This window comes from Barbus barbus (genome assembly GCF_936440315.1).
Source record: "Barbus barbus genome assembly, chromosome: 15".
NCBI classification, from domain to species: Eukaryota; Metazoa; Chordata; class Actinopteri; order Cypriniformes; family Cyprinidae; genus Barbus; species Barbus barbus.
Window position 1 is genome coordinate 11,491,635 of NC_136743.1, and position 23,655 is coordinate 11,515,289.

The 23,655-nt window shown below is 38.0% G+C and overlaps 1 protein-coding gene across 1 annotated transcript in view; it reads right to left on the reverse strand.

The window, feature by feature from the left end:
- The window catches only part of tnr (tenascin R (restrictin, janusin)), a 186,047-nt gene that overhangs the window by 24,008 nt on the left and 138,384 nt on the right, over positions 1-23,655 (reverse strand). The window contains exons 13-16 of the mRNA XM_079436215.1: positions 21,855-21,974; positions 21,628-21,771; positions 18,943-19,062; positions 17,739-17,882 (exon numbers count right to left, since the gene is read on the reverse strand). Coding sequence (XP_079292341.1) covers positions 17,739-17,882; positions 18,943-19,062; positions 21,628-21,771; positions 21,855-21,974 — 528 coding nt within the window. The remainder of the gene's footprint in view (positions 1-17,738; positions 17,883-18,942; positions 19,063-21,627; positions 21,772-21,854; positions 21,975-23,655) is intronic.

Here is a 23,655-nt window from a genome sequence, read left to right on the forward strand (position 1 = left end):
TCAATTCTCTGGAAGTGCTTGCAAAGTGACTTCTCAAGGTCTGATAAAGCAAGCTCTACATCTGGATGAGTCGATGAGGTGTCTCTCAATATAAAAGCATTGAGGGGCATCTTGGACACCTCTCCTTCCCGTCTACGATTGAACATTATTGCCTGACAGAGTGTCACCTTTGCCAGTTCTGACCAGTTCTTGATGCTTGGTTCTTCTTCGAGTTTTGTCTGATACTTCTTACTCTGGCTGTCAAGATACTGGTGCATTTTTTTCACATCATCAGCAAAGGGAAGAAGTTGTGGAGAGTTCCATTTTGCTTCACTCAAATTTCGGAGGGCCTGGGACGACACACACTCACTCCATTTAGTGTCGCAGATTTGTTTGAAGGCCTGCACATTGCTAAGGGCATTCTTATCACCGGACATCATTGCCTCACATTCAATAACGTTAGCCATCTTCTTGAGGTTGTGCCCTAACTTCAGGGCTGCCACACTGTGAACCGCTTCAATGACATGAGGGAAATTAGCCGGGATGAAGAAATCTGACACCTCCTTCAACTTGCTGTTCTTTCCTCCTTGGAGGACCAGGCGCCCTGTCTCACGCATCTTTTGTCTGATATATTCATGTTTTGTGACATCATGGCCATGCTTATTAAAGAGATGCTGTCCTAATTTTAATATGATTTGCTCTTTGCGGACCATATTTGTTATCTCATCCTCATGCATTTCATGCACCATTTTCCAAAATCGTGCATTCACACCATCTGGAACTGGTTCAGCATACGTGCAAAGAGACTGAACTCGAGTTTTTCCTGGCTTCATTCCTTTGACTTTCTGGCTTAGGTGGCATCTCTGCATGTGTCTCCACATTGATTTCCTTTTCAGGTACGCCGCACAGTTTACGCAGTGCAAGTAGTCACTTGGTTTTACTGGTGCAACAGATTGCTGTCGGGGGATTACAAATCCTTTTTCTGTAACTTCAGAATTATGAGGTGAAGAGGACCTGCTTTCAGGTTCAGATAAGGAGGATTCTCCGGTATTGTTTTTGTCCGATGAAGAGGATTCTTTGCTTCCACTCTTAGCCAAAGAACAAGAACGTGTCAGACGCCTCCTTTTCAGTGGTCGAGATCTTGATTTCTTTGACATTATCTTTCCTTGACTTTTCTTGTTTCTTGCTTTCTTTTTTGCTGAACCACTCTCTTCCTCTGCTGAAGTGTTACTTTCAGATTCTTCCTCTGTCTCTGGTATATATTCTTCCTCACTCAGTTCTGAACTGGACAGATATTCTCCAAGCATTTTTCTGTTAAACTGTGAATAAAAGCTACGAGTTAGAGGTCTTGATCAGAAATGCCATGGCCGACAACATATTAAAGGAACAAGCCACTATTTTTGAAAATAGGCTCATTCTCCAACTCCCCAAGAGTTAAACAGTTAGTAAACATTCAGCCGATCTCCGGGTCTGGCGGTAGCACTTTTAGCATAGCTTAGCATAGATCATTGAATCGGATTAGACCATTAGCATCGCACTCAAAAATGACCAAAGAGTTTTGATATTTTTCCTATTTAAGACTTGACTCTTCTGTAGTTACATCGTGTACTAAGACTGACGGAAAATGAAAAGTTATATTTTCTGTGCCGATATGGCTAGGAACTATAATCTCATTCCAGCGTAATAATCAAGGGACTGTGCTGCCGTACCATGTGTGCAGCAGGAGCAGTGATATTACACAGAGTCTGTGGAAATAGTCCCCAGCTTGCAAGACACGCTCCCTGTGCAAGCAGTTGGTCACATTGGATATGTTGACGGAAGTTATCCTATTATCATTACGCCTGCTGCACTCGTGGTACAGCAGCACAGTTCCTTCATTATTACACCGTTATTATAGATTATTATTGTTTCATATGTGCAGGAAAAAGGGCCACTTTTCATATAAATATGTTAAGATGTTGAAATAAACTTACGATTACGCTATCAGTTCTTAGGAGCTCAGGTACAGTGTCCGTGTCCTTGTCTGGAGTGGGGTCAAGGGTCACGGTACAATCACTACCGTCGGAGCACTGATGTCTTTCCTGAAAAATGATCCGAAAAATACACTCAAATGCACATTTTTAATGGCAATTCATTTTTAGCTCGGAAAGCTGTTTTAGCTGTGCTTCAGTTAGTACAATGTTAGCCAAAAATGATCTCCTTTCACCTTGTACAACACAGATCGCATCAACATTCTTGAAAACAGACGGTTATCAGAACTCCCCAACATTTCTTTAATCAGAACAAGTAAAAGAGTAAAAATCACCAGGCTTTATTAAAGCTTTATTTTGGGCGTCCCGTGGCTCACCGTCTAGGGTACCTACTATGTCTGAATCTAACACAGACCCTCTAATGCAAGCTAACACGTTAACAATTTGTGGACCAACCGCTGACTAGAGAGACCTGCTAACTGAAAACGATAAGTTTGATGTTATGATAACTCAAAATTAACTTAACAAACATAAGACTGACCTAGCAAATGAAGCCATACAAAAGACTTAATACAACTAACCTTTGTTTTCATGCTCTGATATAAATATAAAGTCATTTACAGTTTTTGTGTACGCCTTCATGTATCGTTCTTCACAAGCATTGTGATGCGCTCTAAGCTTCTGGAGGCGACTCAAGTGATGCTTCTGAAACTACAAGACAAAAAAACTACGTTTTAAAGTTTTTGGGAAGCTTTTCTTTTGCTATTTATGCTACCTTCAGAACTGAACCTTTAAATAAGGACTTATTGTTGACAGCAGACACAGAGGTGAGCCACAGGAGATTCCCTATATTACACTAAACAACTCGTTAAGAGTCAAATTAGAAATGGATACAGTATCCTGCAACACAACTGTGTTTGACTGTAGGGTTCAGGTGGTTGCCTGACACAAACGTCTGCATGCTTGCTGGTGCAGATGGGCTTTTGTAATGGCTTGTAGGGCTGTGCGATTTGGGGAAAATATCTAATTGCGATGTTTTTTTTGACAGATATTGCGATTGCGATTTGATTTGTGATTTTAAATTTGCTAAAAATCTTCTGCTCCTCTCTAAAAAGATTCTAAAGTCAAGCCTCAGCTCAATCTTGCCAATAATGTGCAGCACAGTATGAGTATCGTTACCCTGCTGAAAAACAAAACTATAGAAACCATCACAGAAATTCTTATAGTTTCCCTAAAAAACATTACAAAATTCCTTTTTGTTTTGGGCATTATTCCAATGGGAATTACTGTTGTTCTATTGGTTGCCATCTGCTAGATTACATCCCACCAATAGAATGCATCAAATACCAGCAGACACCATTATAGTTTACATTAAAACCAGTACAAGTCCCATCATAACCCTTAAATACATTACATTTTCTATTGTGTTTTGGGAGGGGGTCTACTGGCTTTTTTTTTCTGCAGGGAAGATTATAATGGCATTACTACTTTTACAGAATTACTGAATTTCACAGGAAAAATTTGTTTATTTTTTATAAAGAACTGTATCTGTAGTCAGTTATTAAAGTATTACATGGGCTGATTTATTCATTTTTAAGTATTTGAGATTTTAAGAACAAGTGGGAAATGTGCTGAATGTTTTATTTCATCCAAGTGAAATTAGCAAGCAGTTAGACTTAATTTACATTAGTTTTAAACGCGGAGCCAGGCGCGAGTGGACACAGGTTGTGTGTGTGCGTCAGGCCTCGTCCATATTACCAGATGCGCTCGCGAGAGACTTGCGGAGCAGAACCGGACGCGAGACTATGAGTATAAAGAGCATTACGAGACAGGCTGCGTGTAAACGGCTCGTCCGTGAGATGCGTGAGGCGTGCAGCGTGGGGCAGAGCGGAGCGAGTATGAGAATCATTCAGAGACACGGCTGTGTGCGCGCTCTTCTGAATTAGCCAACATGCAGTATAAACTTACTTCAAATTAATCTGTTGGGGAGATAAAATGTGTAAGATAATGTTGATGTAGCCTACTAATAAAAACATCTAAAGATGTATCTTTTATTCTCCAGGACTGAAAGCAGAACCGATAAGGGAGCTCTTGATATGCGTTGTGACGCAGCTCTTGCAAATTACCTTTTTTGTTCGTTTTCTGTCATTTCGAGGCTGAAGTTACATACGTTTCTCTTTAGTTTTAATTTGCCTAAGTTTCGATCTGACCCTTTTTAGATGGTGGGTGTTTAATCAGTTAGCTAGAGCAGTGCTGATCGGGGAGAACGGAGGTCACTCTGTTGGTCAGTAAGACTGTCACTCAAGGCTGGCGGTCATGCATATGCTCTGGAACGGAGGAATAGCACGTCCACATCGCAGGCTTTGCAATTAGCAAATTGCAACGTCTCAAATCGCGATTACGATTCTATTTCGATTAATCGCACAGCCCTAATGGCTTGGGAGAGTTTAGGTGTTGAATAATCCAGACCTGTGAATCACTAGTGATCTTCTTTTCAGGACCGTCTGCCACATCATCCGCTGTAATTCACAGAAGACAAAAGCTTGTTTAGGTTCACAAAGAACAATGCCAGGCTGTTCAAACTTTAGTAAAATATTAGAGAAGACACTAGAAGTTCATTTTCACCAACAATGAATGCATGTAAAAATAAAAATGTATTATTTCAGAAAGGTATTTTTCACAATAACATAATCATATGTCTAGTCCTTTTAAACTGATTAATGCTACCACACCAAATAGTATGTCATTTGAAAGCATTTCAAATATTTAACAAAAAAAGTACACATATTGAATTGGTTTTTGAAATTTATTTTTTTTTAACTAAAAGCAGCAGATATAATTAACTACTTGGCTTACTTTCTACAGATGATCTCTTCTCTTTTTAAATAAACCCGTAAAGAAAATTTATAATCATTATAACAAAAAAATGCAGGTTTCGATTCCAAATTAAAGGTCTAGTTCTCCCAAAAATGAAAATCAGCCTGTCTTTTACTCACCTTCGAAGGTGTAGGTGACTGTTCTTTCAGACGAGTCCAGTCGGAGTTATATTAAACAATGTTTTTGATCTTCAAGCATTAGAATGAAGCATACGACTGTTATTCCAGAGGATGTTTCATCCATCATAAATCATGGGTCACACGTAGCGATCCCGTACATTGTTGTAATAACAATATCCATATTTAAGGACTTATGAACACTTTTCTCTCACTTCCTCTAACCATAGCCGTATGCCTCTAACAGTCAGACCGGAGACCGGAGTCCGCTGGAGCGACACGCTCTTGTGAACGCGTGTATGACCGTCACAGGAACTGACAGGAAGTGCTTCAAACTTCTTAAATATGGATATTGTTATTACAGCAACTAGGGGTGGGCGATATGGCAAAAATATCATATCACGGTTTTTAGAAATATCACGATTTCACAATTTTATCACGATTCTTTGTCATGTTGCTTTGACTATTTTGTCTGAGCAGCCTAAATAATTTCCTATTATAAAGACAAAGCCTTTTAAGGTAACAAAATATAAAAAGAATGGTGGATATTTAGGCCAAAGTGGGCGAAGATAAAAATATGTCATTATTTTATATTTGTTATTAAAAATAAGAACAAAGATACACATTACAAATACCCATAATATACAAATAAAACAGTGTTTCATTTTCAGGTACAATAGATGTATTTAGCAGAGCATTCAAGAAATTGAATGAACAAATATAAAAATAAAACACTTTATAGATTGATTCCTACTAAAGCAACTGTATTATTATAATTTTTTCTCGTTGTGTTTTGTTGTTTTAACATTAAAGAATAAAAATGATGTCATCTGTCTGTCGATTCTGGCATAGTGTATTATATTTATACCATCATTTACATTAAAATTAGTTTTAAACCTGAGTGAGTTTCTTTCTTCTGCTGAACATAAATGCTATTTTGAAGAAGGTGGAAAACCAATCAGTTGCTGGTCCTCAGTGACTTCCATAGGATTGTTCTTTCTATCAAAGTCAATGTGGACCAGCAACTGTTTGGTTACCCTCATTCTTCAAAATGTCATCTTTTGGGTTCAGCACAAGAAATTAATAGAGGTTTGGGACAACATGTGAGTGAGTAAATAATGACAGAAATTAAAGTTTAGGGTGAACTATCCCTTTAATGACAGTCGACAGCATGTTTAGTGTCCTGTCCCTTTAAGAGCTGCACGCATCTAATATACAGGCATGCATCTGCTTCTCTCTCAGCTGTTTAATTTCATTTTAGAGATAACCAACTGAGTCTGTATGTAAACCTTGTGTGTTTGGACAGTATTAGCACAAGATAAGTTAGTTCAGTAATCAGGCGCTGTTAGACAGGCCCTAGTGCGAGCGCTTCGGGGGTACAGGAGGGTGTGCGCTCTCGTCAGATGAGAGTGAATGAAACGTTTAATCAGTAAACGCTTTAAAACACGCAAATACTGTAGTTTTGTGATTGTGAATAAGTGCAGTGTCCTGTGAGAGTAACTCTACCGCTGACTGATGAGAATGTATGTGGTGTTGTACAGTATATTGAGACGGCGGCGCCAGAACTGAGCTGATAGAATATGTGCTGGAGCACCATACTACCATATTTCTTCAAAATCAGATCGTGGACACATTTTTATCATCCACGATCAAAGATCGTCATATCGCACACCCCTAACAACAACGCACGGGATCCCTACAGATCGCTTCATTCACCCCCCGGAGCCGTGTGACCCATGATTTATGATGGATTGAACATCCTCTGGAATAACAGTCGTATGCTTCATTCTGATGCTTGAAGATCAAAAACATTGTTTAATATAACTCCGACTGGATTCGTCTGAAAGAACAGTCACCTTTGTTTGGGGACACTTCCTTTCTAGTGATTATCGTTGATTTGATTACACAGATCCTAATTAAACTAAACTGAGCTAGACAATGACGTCTCTGCATTCAATAATGAAATGCCTTTAACTGAAAATTGAGTGTTTAATCTCTATTCTCCTATTAGATACTGTTAAGTGCTTTGACACAATCTGTATTGTTAAAAGCCTTGAGACTTCCATTTAAACTGACCGGTAATTAATTACTAAATTCTTTACCTATAAACAGAAGATGTGAGATTGAAAGCGTATGTCACGCACATCCATGCACTCGATAGAGGAGAGTATGAGGGCTATGTTGGGTATTTATTTTATTTCAAGGTTGTGCTCTTATAAGCCTGGGTTACTCTGGCTCATAAAGCTACTTTTAATTCTAAGCTTGAAGAATTATTTTGAGTAATATTTGCCACACTATAAACTTGATGAGCTCACCTGTGCATCCAGAGCTGTCCTCCACAGGTGACTGGATACCAGCTTCATCTTCCTGCAAGCACAAGTGTGACAGTCACTCAAACATCACGATCTAACATCACATTACACTCTACTTTAAGCTGCAATAGTGTAATTAGTCAATATATTAAAGTATTTCATATTGTGAATTAAGGCTAGATGTTTTCAGAACAATTTGACAGAAAATGGCATTTTCCAGTCTAGAAAACTGCATTACAGAAGTAGAAAAAACTTGTTCTGTATTTATTGAACTTGTCTCTTGCATATTTTAAACATAATGGTGGTGTTTTTAGTGGGCCAGTCATGAATCCAGCCTCAGACCCCCCACATGGCTCTGCACGTGCAGGCCTCTAATCAGACTCCAACACCAACTACACATATCGCTTCAGACATTAGTTTACACATCAAGGTCAAAATATGTCCTTCAGAAATAGCATTAAGACAACATAGCATTAAGACAACATTTTAAAGTAAATGAAGTTTATAAGTGGATTAATGCTAAAACACACGTTAACCGTGCGATTCTAACTGTGGCCTTAAAACATGATCTTAAGACTTATAAGAATCTACAGCCCTAATTAATATATTATTGTTAACATTACTGTCATTTTGGTACATTAATCTATACTTTCTGCAAAGCTGCATTAAGTTTATGTTGATTGTGAAAAGCGCTAACGCACAGAAATAAACTGACGTCACTTTTTATGTTCCGATATATGTCTAAACAATACGTAAGTTACATGAACAGCACAATATTATATTGTAATCATGCATAACTTACTTTCCCGTCGTCCATCATGTGTGGTCCTCCTCGCGGTGTGTGGAGCATCTCTGAGGCGGGCGCAGGTGTGGAGGAGTGGGGGAGGGGATGGTCGCGGTGGGGACGCGCATCTCCGCTTCTGTGTAACGCGCCGCTCCATTACAATACGATCGTTTCTTTACACTACTTTCCTTTGTGTTTTTCTGGGATTTCTGTTTTCTTTGCAAATCGGTGAATCAGCATATTTGCTCTAACAAAATAAATGCATTTTCCAACCTTGGAGATTTAATGACTCAACCGTTTTAGTTTTTTTTTTTCAAATAAAAAATGACAGAACGTTGATATAAAAATAAATTTATAGCCTATTACATTTTACATTTAAAAACAACACATGAAGGAATGGATCCAATTTAGAACTCCCTTTTTATGATATTAATAAAAAGTAACTATTACTAGCCCTTGTAATCATCAGACCTGATATTATTTGACCCTCTGAGAGGAGATAAAATAAATAAAATAGGACTGAAACAAGTGAGGCTTGTCTTCATGAGACCAAACGTGATCCTGAAGCCTCTACTTGAGGCCTTGTTCTCAGATGGTTTCTGACTAAGTGAAGACCATTTCTAGACTGAGGTGTCATAGATCCATGAACCTGCCTGTTTCTAGCTATTTTAACACAACACAAGAAGCAGCTTGAGTTGCAGCTAACATTAAATGACTTTCATGAATATCTTAACCAAACGTGAACTTTTGTTGGATTCTTAGAAGGGACTGAAATTAAGCGTGTGAAACAGAATGGGAGTCAGAGCTGTTGTTCTTGTTGATGTCCTTAGAAATTGTCTATATTACATTTTTTTACAATTGCAAGGACACATTTCTCAATACTTAGGTCACTTTTTCAAAACTCTTCACACAGCGAGTCTATGTGGCCTATCATTTTTATCATTTGGCACAAAATGCATTCATTGACCACATCTGTCAAATTATATGAATTCCTTTATCACTTCAACACAAACACCACCAAAACTTTATGTAATATACAAGACAATGTGACGTTTACATAATGTTTTCAAAACTATTCAAAACCTAGCACAGTACAAAAATGAATAAGCCAGAAATTTGCAACATTTCTACTGTAATATCATATAGAAAAATGTTCTGAATGTAAAAAAATGTAATGTTATCAAAGCAGTTGCTGTAGCTGAACATCTTCACAAGTGTTAGTCTTTCACTTTCATTATCTTCTATACAAAGGAGGAAAACTTAGGAATAATGTTGTAGTGAAATGTAAACATGGAGCATGTAACATACACTGCAGTGAATTATAAACAGTAGAGAGAGTCTCATTCTTGTCTTGTAAAGAAATTTTCCAAAAGAAAACATTGTATAATGCCCCCTGTTTTTAAAGGTTGCTGTGTTATGAGTGATAAAGTGTGTTTTAGTGCAGTCTGGATGTGAAATGAACTGCTGTGTCAAGCTGAAAGATGGTTAGGAGAGCTGTGTGAAGAGTTTAGAAGAATTGATACATGTGTGCTTTTGAAACTCTTTAACAGCATCCTCCTAACTATTTTTAAAATAAAAGCAAAATCTCTCTCCTTGCTTGTAATGTTCTAGACAGTGATTGAAACCGTGTATTGCTAGCACTTCTCTTAAGTTGAATCGCTTCACCCTAACCCTGACGCTGCAGAAGCATCAAGGGCTGGAAGCACCCTAGTAACTGTGTTTGCACTCTGCTGCATCTGGCAAGCGCTTCTGTAGCCTGATGGCAAACACTGAGAGACTGAGGAGGAGCTTCTTCCCCGGGCCATCAGGCTCCTCCACTCCTAAACTCAGCCTCTTAACATCACACCACTCCACTTATAATCACTAACATCAGTAAGATATTCATATCTCTACCTCATGCTGACAGTGTCATTAGCACACAGCACTTTCTGTCTTTTGGTATTTTTACTTATTATTTTTATTTTTTTGGTATTGCTGCTCCATGACAATCATGTACAACCTGTTTGCACATTCCTCTCTTGTACATTCCTGCTTATCTTAATATTTAAGTCTACAGTATACTGTCATGCACATGTTTATATTTAGTTCTTTACTTATTTCATCTTATGTATATTTCCTCTGTGTTGTATTCTATAATATTTGCACTGTCCATGGAACGGACCGGACTCATTTCACTACTGGTTATATACTCTCTATATAATCGTGTATGTGACAAATAATAATCTTGAATCTTGTATTCCTCATTTGTAAGTCCAATCGGATGAAAGCGTCTGCTAAATGAATAAATGTAAATATAAATGCATTCACCTAGATAACAGTTGGGATGGTAGAGGAGAATGGAAAAAGACTCTCTTTGCAAACTACATCAGATAATTGTCAATTCAGTTTACAAATGCTATAACATGATTTAATTCATGTTACCTAACTATAATACAACAAATGATGGTGCAGTTTTCCTGACTAAGCCCCTGATTTAGAGCCTAGCAAAATTATTTGAAACTACATACAATAATGCTTAGCTTGTGTAGACTTGTGTGTACATTTACATGTGTATATGTACTATACGCACATTAGACTGCAGTGATTATGATATATTGATCATCTTGTCACTCAGCATTAGGAATCAGAGAAGTCAGTGTGCTGCTAGATTAGAGCAGAAGCCCATCATGGCCCTGGTATCTGCTGAGAGAAGCACTGTCCACTTCATTCAGATGAACCGCTCTACTAACAGGAATATTAGTGCTAAAGCTTCCATCCTGTGATGACCTATGACCTTTATCTGCTCCTGTGACTCTGTGAACTGAGGGCATACGTGATCACACTGCATGAGCAATGACAGGAGCGTTAGCAACCAATCATCGGCCCTATACTTCACTAGCAGCACTAACATCTTGATGCTGGACCAGCAGATTTATCATTTCTTTTATCCAGATCTGTTTGTCTCTCACTCTGTACTGTTAACTTCATAAAGAGAGATGTACTGTATCTGGCCCCATTCTCCCACAATCAGCACTCTCCATTAGGTCACGCTAAAGCAGTATTGCTCTCTGTAATCTCATGGCATCACTACTAGCCAGTGTTGGGGGTAACGCATTACAAGTAACGCCAGTTACGGAATAATAGTACTTTTTTATTAATTATTAATTATTTATTAATTGCAAAAACAGATGATCACAATCTGCTGAATTAGAACTGTATGTAGTGAAATATCAAAAACATAATCCAGATGAGTTTAAATAACAGCAGCTGCCAATTTCAGGTACAAAGATTGTATATTATCAGAGCCTGATGATTTTTTTACATACTGTATATTGTTTGTTAGTGATCTGTTGAAAGTAAACTCTTCTGTTTAATATATGCTGAAAGGCTCAGCCACAAGGGTATCCCAGAGGGGGAAAACTGTATTATCATTTACTGATCATGATTTAATAATATTATAATTAAATAATAATCATATATTAGAATAGTAATAATAATGTTCAATCATTTGATGCCTTATGATGTAATGCAACAAAGAATTTGCTTAGTCAAAATTAATTTTCTGTTTGAATTGGTGCATCAACAGTAAATATACTTATTTCTGTTTATTTTATAAAGTAATATAAAATTTTAATTAAATAGTATAATAATATATTGAATACATATATACTACAATTTTTGTTTTATTATTGATCAATAGGTGGCGCTACAATTTTCGTTTTATTATTGACCAATAGGTGGCGCTAGAGAGTGTGGAAAAAGTGCCGCACTTTTCCGGAACAATGTTACTCGTGGGGACTGCAATGTTCTGTGTGATCACCAGGGGCGCATTGATACACAGTCACACAGATTTTTGTCTTGAAAAGGGCCCTTATGGGGACTTTGAAAAAAACGCGTGAGGCGTGTCTAAACACTGTTTGGGAGGAGCCTGTGGGGCTTTGCCCGTGGGGACCTCACTTTAGGTCCCCACGGTGAAACGAGTCCCCACGAGGCGGTGTGTATTCAGGTCAAAGTCCCCACCAGAATAGAAGTACAAGTACACACACACACACACACACACACACACACACACACACACACACACACACACACACACACACTTTCCTTTCATACTACAAATACTGATGCTTCTTTTCCATGTCTTCAAAAGCCATCATCCGCTGTCTATGTGCAGAAAACTAGATGTATTATTGTTGTTTTTTTACCCTTTGGTGGGTTAAAAAATACAGCTCGTTTTCTCAGATCCCATCTCTCATTCTCTGGAACTGAAATTATAAAATGTCTTAGATATGAAATGTTTTGTTGCACAGGCAGGCGAGACAACATTTTAATAAGAAACATGCAAAACTCTCTCAATGTTATGGAGGTGTAGAAAGTCATATCAGAACATATTTATGCATATGAAAAGTCATTCTTGTTTTGCACAGAAACCTACATATTCAGTAAGAGCTAGTATTATATATTGTCTATATTTTATATTATTGTCTATTTGGGTTTTTTGTGCATTTTTCTTAGTAGCTATGTATATAATAAAATGTCAAACATCAGTTTTACATGTTGTTTAATTTGAATTGTATAGTAAAGACATTTATAACATTGTAAAAATGTTACAAAATATTTCTATTTCAAATAAATCCTTTCTATAATTTTTTAATCACCAAAATTCTGAGAAAAATGTATTAAGCAGCACAACTGTTTTCAACACTGTTGATAATAAATGTTTCCTGAACATTAAATCAGCATATACGAATGATATTAAAGGGGTCATATGATGCGATTTCACGTTTTCCTTTGTCTTTGGAGTGTTTCAAGCTGTTTGTGCATATATAAGATCTGTAAAGTTGCAAAGATTAAAGTCTCAAACCTAGAGATATTCTTTATAAAAGTTAAGACTCTGCCACGCCTTCCTAAAACGGCTCATTCAAACACGCCCCCACATGTCTACGTCACAGTGTGGGAAGATTTGCAAAACACCGCACAAATGTATACGCAAAGAAAGATGGCATAACTTTTATTCTCGCTGTAGCATTGTTGTTGCCGCTGCCATGTGGAGACGCTGTGCTTCGTTGTGAAAGCGAAAGTACTTTGCTTGGCCTTCCAAATGAGTACACAACTAAAAATCTGTGGTTCAGTTGTATTTATAACACTGTTCCAGAACAGTACAAAGCTAATATTCGAGTTTGTGCAGCGCATTTTACGGAGGACTGTTTCCTGATCCTGGGAGAGAGTAGCCTACAATATGAAAACTATGAATGACTGTGAACACTATAAAGTGGGGCAATTCCAACGTCGCAAGGACAGTCTGGCGCTTCTGACTCGCAGCCTAAGTACGTTTCGATATTTAAAGAATGTGCCACTGACTATTCAAACGCTTGTTTGGCGTTTCTACGATCACAAATGCAGACATGGTGTTATGTATACGTGGCACAGCGCAAAGCAACGCATAAAAAGACAATTTGAGTCATTATAATCAGTAATTATGTCCTCACTGAATGCAACAAATGCCTCGTTTATAGTGGGTTTTATTGTTTTAGTCTCGTCGCATTGGGACACGGCATCACAACATGGTAAGGGGCATAACATTTCCGTCACACGCTTGAGGTATTCGGCCAATCACAACGCACTGGATAGCTGGCCAATCAGAGCACGCCTCGCTTCTCAGAACGATGAGCTTTGTAAAAATCGATGCGTTTCAGAAAGGCGGAGCATAGAGGAGCATCAATATTGTACAGTATGTGGAAAATGTGTTTTTTGAAACTTGAACTGCGTAAACACATTGCATTACACCAAATACACAAAAATAATGTTCTTTTTAGCAACATCATATGAGCCCTTTAAGATATTAACTTTTTTTTTTTTTTTTTTTTTTACATTTTAAGAGTATTTCACAATATTACCCTTTTACTGTATTTTTTAATAAAATAAATGCAGCCTTGGCAAGCATAAGAGACTACTTTAAAAAAAAAACATTTAAAAATCTTACCATCCCAACTTGTTGAATGGTATTTACATATATAAAACATTCAAAATGTTTTAACAGACCGGGCTAAACATTCTGCCCTTGATTTGCCATTACTTGAATGAGCAGGCAAACTAACAGAGTGCACCTATCGAGAATTAAATTCAACAGTGGAGAAATGGAAGGAGATTCTCCTGTGCATATCTGAGGAACACATTCATATTCCTGTCCTCACCTTAATCTCTTTAACGATGAAGTTAGAACTGTAATCTAAATCAAAATGACAGACAACACTAATCCTGAAATAGGCATGAAATTTGTTAGTTGTTGTCATCTTAATTACCCCCTTAAGCTTCCATAAGCCTCCTCATAAATGCCAAAATGATGCATCTATGACACTTCACCTCCCTCAGGGTGGGAGCTGGCAGATTCTTAAACACCGCAGGATGGTAATTTCAGGGAAGTTTTTTCAGGCATTGCAGGCAATGAAACATTTTTATCAGAGCATGGAAGGATCTAAATCCACTGTTATTAGAGCAGAACTGTTTCCGAATTAAATTGTCATTAAGCAGCCGAAAAAAAAAGAAAAAAAAGTTTGAAGGCAAATGAACATAACAAACCTCATCAAGCGATTATGTGTCAAGATTCTGCACGTCACTGAGCTGGCACTGAGGTTGCAAAGCCATTGGCCTGTGACACTTTTATGTGCAAATTAATTTCCTCTAAACAATCCAAACTAATGAAGTATTCTGGGAGGGCTGTGTGATTAAAGTTGAGGTCTAATGCATCTGAAAGCGGTCCGCCGCTCCACCTCCCTTTTAATAGATGAGCTGAAAGTTTCAATGCAGAATAAAGCAGCTTGAAATGAAACCGCTGCTTGTTCTAGTTCAGTCTTCTGAAGGCAGTTTGCCTCTCTCTGCGGACATCCTCTCTGTGAGGAAAGATGGGTAGTGATGCTGATCTCCTCTCTGTTCTCACATGGGAATCGGAGCTTTGCTGAATTCAGGATTTTGTTACGCAAACTACAAAAATAAAGTCACAGCCTTGTTTTTGCTTCGCATGAATCTCATCTCTGCTAAACTAGAAGAGTATGATGGTATAATTAGAGAAGTGCTTAATCTTGCAGCTGTCTATTTAAGGATATATAAGTGCTGTTTTACTGAATATCTTCACGGCTGCAGGTAACGTGTAACCATATAGGTTAAATATCAGCACTCTTGGGAAGCTGGTTGTCCAATCAAATTGAAATACTGGAACAGTGTATAACAAGTTGTAGATAATGAAATCAGCAATTTTTACTTCTACTAAACCAATGTTTCACAATCTTGCTCATCTCAGCACATTTTGGATGTCTGATTCAACTCATCATCTCATTAGTACAGAGCTCCATGACCTGGAGACATTGTGAGGGTGCATAAGGTTAGTGAAACACCTTAATTGTCGGCCATCAGCAGCAGGATTCAGAAACATGGCAATAAAATGCAAATACTATGATTTGATAGTTATAAAAATTTCACTCATTCCCAGTATTCAAAATATGTCTAAGCTTCTGGGTTCAATGACTGATGTACAGTATATAAATATCCCACTGTATTAGTGCTACAGTGAATATGTTCCTTGAACGGTTCTGGCTACTGAACTACTAAAATAGTTACCTAATAGTTACCTGTGCATAGCTCTTTCATCTTACCCTAAGATATTTTAAAATGTTATATGTTTGTCTGTTATGCTCACCAATGTCATGCCCTAGGACTGTCTGTGTGTGCTTTTCTGTCTTTCGTGCTCCCCTTGACTTAGTTTATCCTCGTGTATGCCCATATTTGGTTATGTTCCTGTTCCTGTCCTTATTGCTGCATTATTAGTTCATTTGTTTCCAGCTGTGTTTGTTTAATTATCTCATTTAGTCTTTTATTACTTAAGCCCTGTGTTTTCAATTGTCCTGTGTCCGGTATTAACGTCGATGTTGTGTTCTTGTGTGTCTCTGCCTGTCTTGGTTTCCCCTGTTTTGAGAAGATTAATTTTCTTTGAGTTTTACCCTCGTCTCCTTGTTCCTCGTTTTTCCACAGTTTGCAACCGTGACAGAATACCGGACCAAAACAGTAAGCAGTGCCCCTTCTCCTTGTTTTGTTTTTTCCGGTTTTGAAAGTCTTTTGTTTTCTAGTTTTTTTCGAAGTCGCCGCTCGCTCATCAGTCAAGTTCGCCGGCCGCGGCTCACTCAAGCCTGCCGGCCGATCCTCAGTCAAGCCCACCAGCCGCTGCTCACTCAAGTTCACGGGCCGCCGCTCGCTCAAGCCAGCTGGCTGCGGCTCCCTCAAGCCCGCCGGCCGCTCCGAAGTCAAGCCCGCCGGCTGCGGCTCCATCTAGCACCTTGGCATTTCCAGACCCAGAATTCGCTCCTGTGTTGGCTCCAGCCCCGGAGTTCGCTCCTGACCAAGAGTCCAGTGCAGGCTCAGGACCCTGACCAAGACTCCAGTGCAGGCTCCAGCCCATGACCAGAGTGAAGGTATGTCCCCTGAAGCATTGTCCACAGGAACAATTTTAGTTGGTCTTGTCTTGTCTGTTGGGGTTCTTCAGAAGCAGGCTGCTTCTTCTGTCATGGCCACGGAGGCCATTCCCAAGCCGCTTGCTTCTCTTGTTGCCTCGATGGAAGCGGTTCCTGGGTTCAGCCCAAGGAGGGCTGTTGGTCTCATGTCCGGCCTAGAGAGGGCCTCAGATTCCGAATCTAACTCAGAGAGGGCTCCTGTTCCTATTGATAGCCCCGAGAGGGCTCCTGTTCCTAAGTTTAGCCCAGAGAGGGCGCCAGTTCCCGCATCCAGCCCAGGGAGAGCCTCTAGACCCGAGATTCTCCCCAGTTAATTTTTTTGGGGGGCTAATAGAGCTCCGGACATAGGGGCCAGGCCATTAGCCAAGGCCATGGATGCCGATCCACCATGGCTCCCTGGACTGTCCATCCCGCCATGGCTCCCCGAGCTCCCTGCTCTGCCATGGCTTCCCGAGCTCCCTGCTCCGCCATGGCTTCCTGGACTGCATGCTCCGCCATGGCCTCCCGGAATGGGTACCGCTCTGGAGCCCGGCCATCCCCGTGTAAACCTGTCCTGAGGGGCCTCTAGAGTGCCTACCCCCTCTCCCCGGTAGATGTTATGCGGCGCTTGGACGCGCCTTCCGGCAGGGGGAGGTGATGTCATGCCCTAGGACTGTCTGTGTGTGTTTTCTGTCTTTCGTGCTCCCCTTGACTTAGTTTATCCTTGTGAAACAATGATACAATTTTTTTCCGGATTCTTTGATGATGAACAGCATTTATTTAAAAAATATTAATCATTTATGAAATTATAAATGTATATACTGTTACTTTTGATCAATTTTAATGTGTCCTAGCTGAATAAAAATATGATTTTTTTCAGAAAAAAGGTACACAAAAAAACAGTAAAAAAAAAAAAAAGTACAAAACAGCAGAACACTGCACTCCAAAATATTTTGTTTTGACCTCTTGTATTTAACCATGCAGTACTTATTGTGTCAGTTTGAATGTCTCAAGTTTGGTTTGGTCTCATAACTAAAGCAGTGAATGCAAACCTTTTGTTTGGACTCAGCTCTTGGATTCTCCTCTGCTTCTTTCCCTGAGCTCTACCTTTCTCAGAAACTGGGGTAAAGGCCATTAGGCCTGTTTTGAGATAATGAGGGGAGTATAACTGTAACTACGGGGTCTTGACCTCCTCAAGCCCCCTGTAATTAGAACACAGGGAACAGAGATGGAGCACTTACGTGTGACAAAGTTGGCAATGACTGTGCCACTGGTGAGAGGACCTTTAGTGGCATAAAGAGCCACTGAGTAGGTGGTGCTAGGGATGAGCTGACTCAGCTGGTACTCCTGCTTGTTACCCTCCACTAAGAAGGTGTCTGCAGTAACTGGAAAGATAACATTCATTAGTGCAAAAGCAAGTGAAGAACTGGAAAGTTTGCAAATACTCTTGGAGACCTATTTATTTTAAATTAGGGGGAAAAAAAAACATTATAATTGAAATTCAAATTACCTACATTGAAATTTAAATAATAACAAACATTACACATAGGTAGCAACATAACAGTTTTAATGTACAAAAATATTTAAATGTCCCTACTGTGAACTGGATTAGACCGCCAAATTAAACAACTATTACCATTAATGATAATTTTGGTTTCTAAAGGGCTGTTCAAACCAAAGATGACACGTATAATAATAACTGTATCTATAAAGTTTTAATAATCATTCTAATTATTTGAGATTGAGGAAGTACACTCTACAATGATGACAACACTTTCAGGTTATTTTTTCCAGCTGATGAAAAAGAAGTATATTGTTTAAAAAGCTTATGCATTTAAAGTGGCAGATGAAATCACTATGCATATGCTTATAATAAACAGAACATTATCGTCTGTTGGTGTGGATGCTGATAGTTATTGTTATAATCACTTTTATAGTTATTGTTCTTTGTGTGAACAACCCTTTTTTTGTTTATTTATTTTTTCCTTGCACAGATTTGCTAATGATATGTGAGGATGCCAAGAAACTGGTCCATGTTGGCATCTGCCTAATTTGCCTAGCATCTACCAAGTTACAGATGCATTAACTGCAAAAGTTTGACTGGATGTGCATCTTTGATGTCAAAAAAACTAATTACACAAATTCTCAACAAAAACAATTCTCTTCACCCTTTTTAAAAGTCAATAAGCCAATTCATTTTGCTATCCCAACTATGCATGATAATATGGTTAATTGCATTTTATTATTGCCATTTAGCAAGACCCATTTGCATAGCTACATTGCCTTTTCCCTACTGCACACAGACCTTAAATAGCAATACAGCATATATCTTTGTCCAGTGAGAAAATAAGTTACATATTGTATTTATGGCTGTGGCTTTTGGGATGTTATTTAAAGAGCAAATATTGCTGATAAATGATGGACAGAGAGGTTGTTTCCACATACCTTGGTTCCGGGTGAGGGTGAGCACGTAGTTATCAACACTGGAAACAGGGGGGTTCCAACGCAGCAGAGCCCCCTGAGGTGTAACATTCAGTGCAGTGAGCTCCATAGGCATGTCCATAGCTGTGTGAAACAGAGGATTACGTGCAGGTTACAGACAGACAGTCGGAGATAAGCTCAGCCAAGGTAATTGGCAGCAGTCTCATCTTCACCTTTTTTTTTCTTCCTGTGCAAACGATATTCACCGGCAATTTAAAAATAGAGCACCTCAGCAGCTTGGAACTAATTTGTTGTGATTATCTGGCTGGAGAAGACCACAATTTCCTTAATTAGCCAACATCGAGGGGGAAATTATACAGTCAAATGTGTGCAGAGCTCATTCTCAACAGCATTTCTATGCAAGTGAGTAATGAGAAATGTTGTTCTCCGTAATCCTCTATCCATGCTGTGACTTTCACAGATGGCCTTTCTTTTTTCAGACAGGAAAAATCTCACTCTCCTCTTTGCACTATGGCGTATGTCCTCTTAGATGAGGTCAGTGGACTGTAATCGCACATTACCATCTTCCCATCCTGTCCCACGCGCATTCTTTTTCTGCCAGCCTCTCTAGCAATAGCCATATCACTTCTACAGCTGTAGAGAGCTGACCCTCCCATTAGGCACCATTGACTTTGTTCCAAGAAATTCTAGGCCTCTCACAACCTTCCAGAGAAGCTGATCTCCGCTGCCTGACAGCCGTGCAGTGGCAAAATCCCCCAATTCCCCATCGCACCTTCCCCTCTCTCTGCTGTACCAAACAGACAGACTGGGAGGAGAATATCAGTTTTCACTTATGCAGTGAACGTGAACTTGATGATCCTCAGCAGGTCATTAGGCAGAGCTGTGAACCAGAACATAGCTCTGAACCAGATCCATCATGTCTCATCAACTCCTCTTGGTCACCCTTTACATAACAGCTGAAATAAGCCACAATGTTTTCTATATCCTATTAATAATAAGCTGTTTCCAAAAGATGCATTTTTTAAAAGGAGTCGCTTGTCACTTTGCATTGTTACAGCATTGGCAAGATTCCTGTCAACATGGGCAGCTTGAGATTGTTTGCCGGTCATATTTTTATTAGCTTTGAACAAAACTGTCAGGCTTTAAGCTGCGATGGGGAGTGTAGTTGTGTTTTGATGTATAGGCAAACACTTCCTACCTAGTTATTAAGCAAGTCAGCAGTGTTTAAGCAAAGGCCAGCATCTGTTTGTTCTATTGTACTGCATCAAATGATATGACTAATTAGTTAACTTCCTAGGCTCGAGACATAGACTAATTAATTAATTTCAGTGAAATAATGCACAGCTAGAACAAAGACTGTTCTGTGCGATTTGTCTATTGAGACGCAAGTTAAATATTCCTATATTAAATCTAAAGCACTATTGTATTCTTAAGATAAGCTTTTAACATTAAAGCATTACAATGAGAACAGGTTCACCAGGGCTTTAGTAATACTGGGTCTCATTCACTAACTGCATATGTGCTTATTTGTGTGATTTTTAAAAAAATATTAGACATTGCTTTATATTTATTATCATGTTTTAATAATAATAATAATAATAATATTTATAAACATTTTATTTATTTTTAATTCATAAAAAATAAAATACATTGATAAGTATTTTTTATTTGTGCTGGGCAACGATAATCGTGATTAATCGCATCCAAAATAAACGTTTTACTTTATATAATATATGTATGTGTACTGTGTATATTTATTATGTATATATAAAGACACACAAATAAATCATATATTTTGAAAATATTTACATGTATATATATTTATATTCATATAATTTAAATTATATATAAATATATTTAAAATATAAACATAACATTTTTCTTAATACATTTCATTTTTGTAATATATACATGCATGTATGTGTATTTATATATACATAATAAATATACACAGTACACATATATATTATGTACACAAAAACTTTTATTTTGGATGCGATTAATCGTTGCACTACATTTTATTTAACTAATTATATGTAGATATATAACATTATATAGATAATTATAATTATATATATTAAAATATATCTTATAGATATACAAATATATTTTAATAATGATAAAAAACATTCTACATATTATTCACAAAACAATAAACTACAATACATTAATAACTACTTAGAATAACCCTCATTTGAATAATAACCAGCAGGGTAGAAACTCTGCACAACATTTTGTGCATCTGATGGAAATTTTCTGTCAGTAAATTGTCTGAGCATTTAAGCACAAACACTTGTCAACAATTAGTGCATGAGACACAACCTATAGTACTAGCTGCCTGTCGCCGCCGTGCGGTGCTGTTCAAGTAAGACGGCAGGTGACCATCTCTGCTGATCACTGATTCCATTAGGAAAATTTCATTTCACTTCTGTGAGATGGTTGGCAGCCTCCCAGAGGACGGGCGGAACGCACAGGGTGAGAGATGGTACTCATCACATGGTAAATGATGTGCATCATTCCTCAGACTGTCATCCATATTTCTATCAAATCAAAGTTCTGTGACGAATGAGGCTATATGAGAGCATATCCTTCACAAAATACCAAAAGACATTTCCTAGGGTAAATTAGAATACCAGTCTGCAGGATGTGCAGTAGTATATGATTAGTAACAGAAGAGAACAGAAATACCTGTAAAGACAGTAGAGGTGATGACCTTGCTCTCTTGGCTTCCTCTGACTGCGTTTAGCTTGATCTCGTACTCCATTGCTGGATGGAGACTGGTTAGGGTGTAGTTGGTGATGTCATTGTCAATCACCACATTGTCCATCCTACCTGTGATGACAAATAGTAATGCTGACTTATTTGTCTACTTTGTTCCAATTAGACATGCTTTAAATATAAGGCAGAGAAAGTACCTTTTGGTGATTGGTAAGACATTTTATAGTAATCAAAGGGTGCGATTGGTTGAATCCATGATATGGTTACAGATTTCTCTGTGACGTACAGCACACTAATATCTCTGGGAGGGTCCATTCCTGCATTATTTAAAAAAAAACTATCTCAGTTTCCACCAACTATTAAGCAACACAATTAGTTTCTTGAACACCAAATCAGCATATTAGAATGATTTCTGAAGGATCACGTGGAATAATGTCTGCTGAAAATTCAACTTTTCCATCACAAGAATAAATTACATATTATAATACATAAAATAGAAAACTGTCATTTCTGATTGTAATAATATTTGATCAAACAAATGCAGCCTTGGTAAGCCACAGAGACTACTGTGAAAACATGAATAATCTTACCAACTTTTGAACAGTAGTGTAAGTATATCAATAATGTTGCCTTGACTGTAGAATTGCACTATTCACAGTTTGACATGATTAACTTATTCCTAAAGTAAAAATGTCCAATAACAGGGGGCTACTGACATAAAAATGAGTAGCACTCAGTTGGTCATGAGATCCCAATATGTCTTCCCCAATAAGGTCACCCAAATATATTATATTATTGATAAAAAATATTTGGTAATACTTTAGTTCTCGCTAGTTGCTTTTTAGCATGCATATTATTAGCATATTGTCTGTTTATTAATTGAATTGAATTGAATTTATTTTATTTGATCAGGGACAATGCACAAAAAACATTAGTCTAAAAAATAAGAGATGTCATGTGCCAGGTTATAGCAAAAAATGCTAATTTCCACCCGCAGTCCCTGGACAGGTTGATATTATACTTACACAAATTCATAAAATATATACAAAATAATACATGGAAGCATTACTTCACTCACATCATAAAAATACTCTCCACTTCAGGAATCTATCACTCACTTACTCACAATTTACACCATTCATATCACAGTCATTCAGTGTGTACAGGTTTGCTTTAATAATACTTTTTAAATAATTTTTAATTTTTAATAATTACCGCTTATAGTCTCCACTGCATTGTTATTTATTTCAGTGGAACAGTCATTGTAATTCTTTTCTATTCTCATGTAATTTATTTACTATTTCTATTTGTCAACAGCCCCAGAGTGGAGGAGTATGAGTATGCTGGACACACGACACTCTTCACAAGGACATTTGCATTGTTATTGTCCGCTGCTGTCCAGCAGGGACTCTTTCATGATTTGTTTATCTGTCTGAATAGCACTTAGCATTGCTAAAGTAAAGGTTACACAGCCTCTGAAAACAGCTTAACAGACTAACAGTGGTTCTGGAGCATTCTGGCAATTGAGAGGGAAATAAACTGATTTACTCTCGTCATTATTGAAGCAGCCAGTCCTTAAAGCGAGTGAAAAGTCATTCACACCTCCCATATTCATTAGACTAATGCATTCAATTCATAAACTATGGGTGGCAATTCATAAACAGGCTGTCAACCTCATTTAAATGCTTTCAGGGTAAAATATTCCTCAGTAAATGAGTTGTGATTATTCATGTATGCATATCTTAATTTATTTTCTACTCAGCAGAGCAGTCAATAAATATATATTCAGACTTTTTTATAAAGGGCAGCAAGAACAACTTTTTTTCAGCCCATTCCATCTGCATTTATTCCGTTTCTCATTGTTGAGCATATGGTGACATTTTTTTCACTTATGTTAATGTAAAGGAGCGTTAATGTGTGAAAATATGGTTTATAACTAAAGCGAGAACATGCTGAAAATGTACTAAACACATTTCTAAGCTAACAGGCTTTATAAAA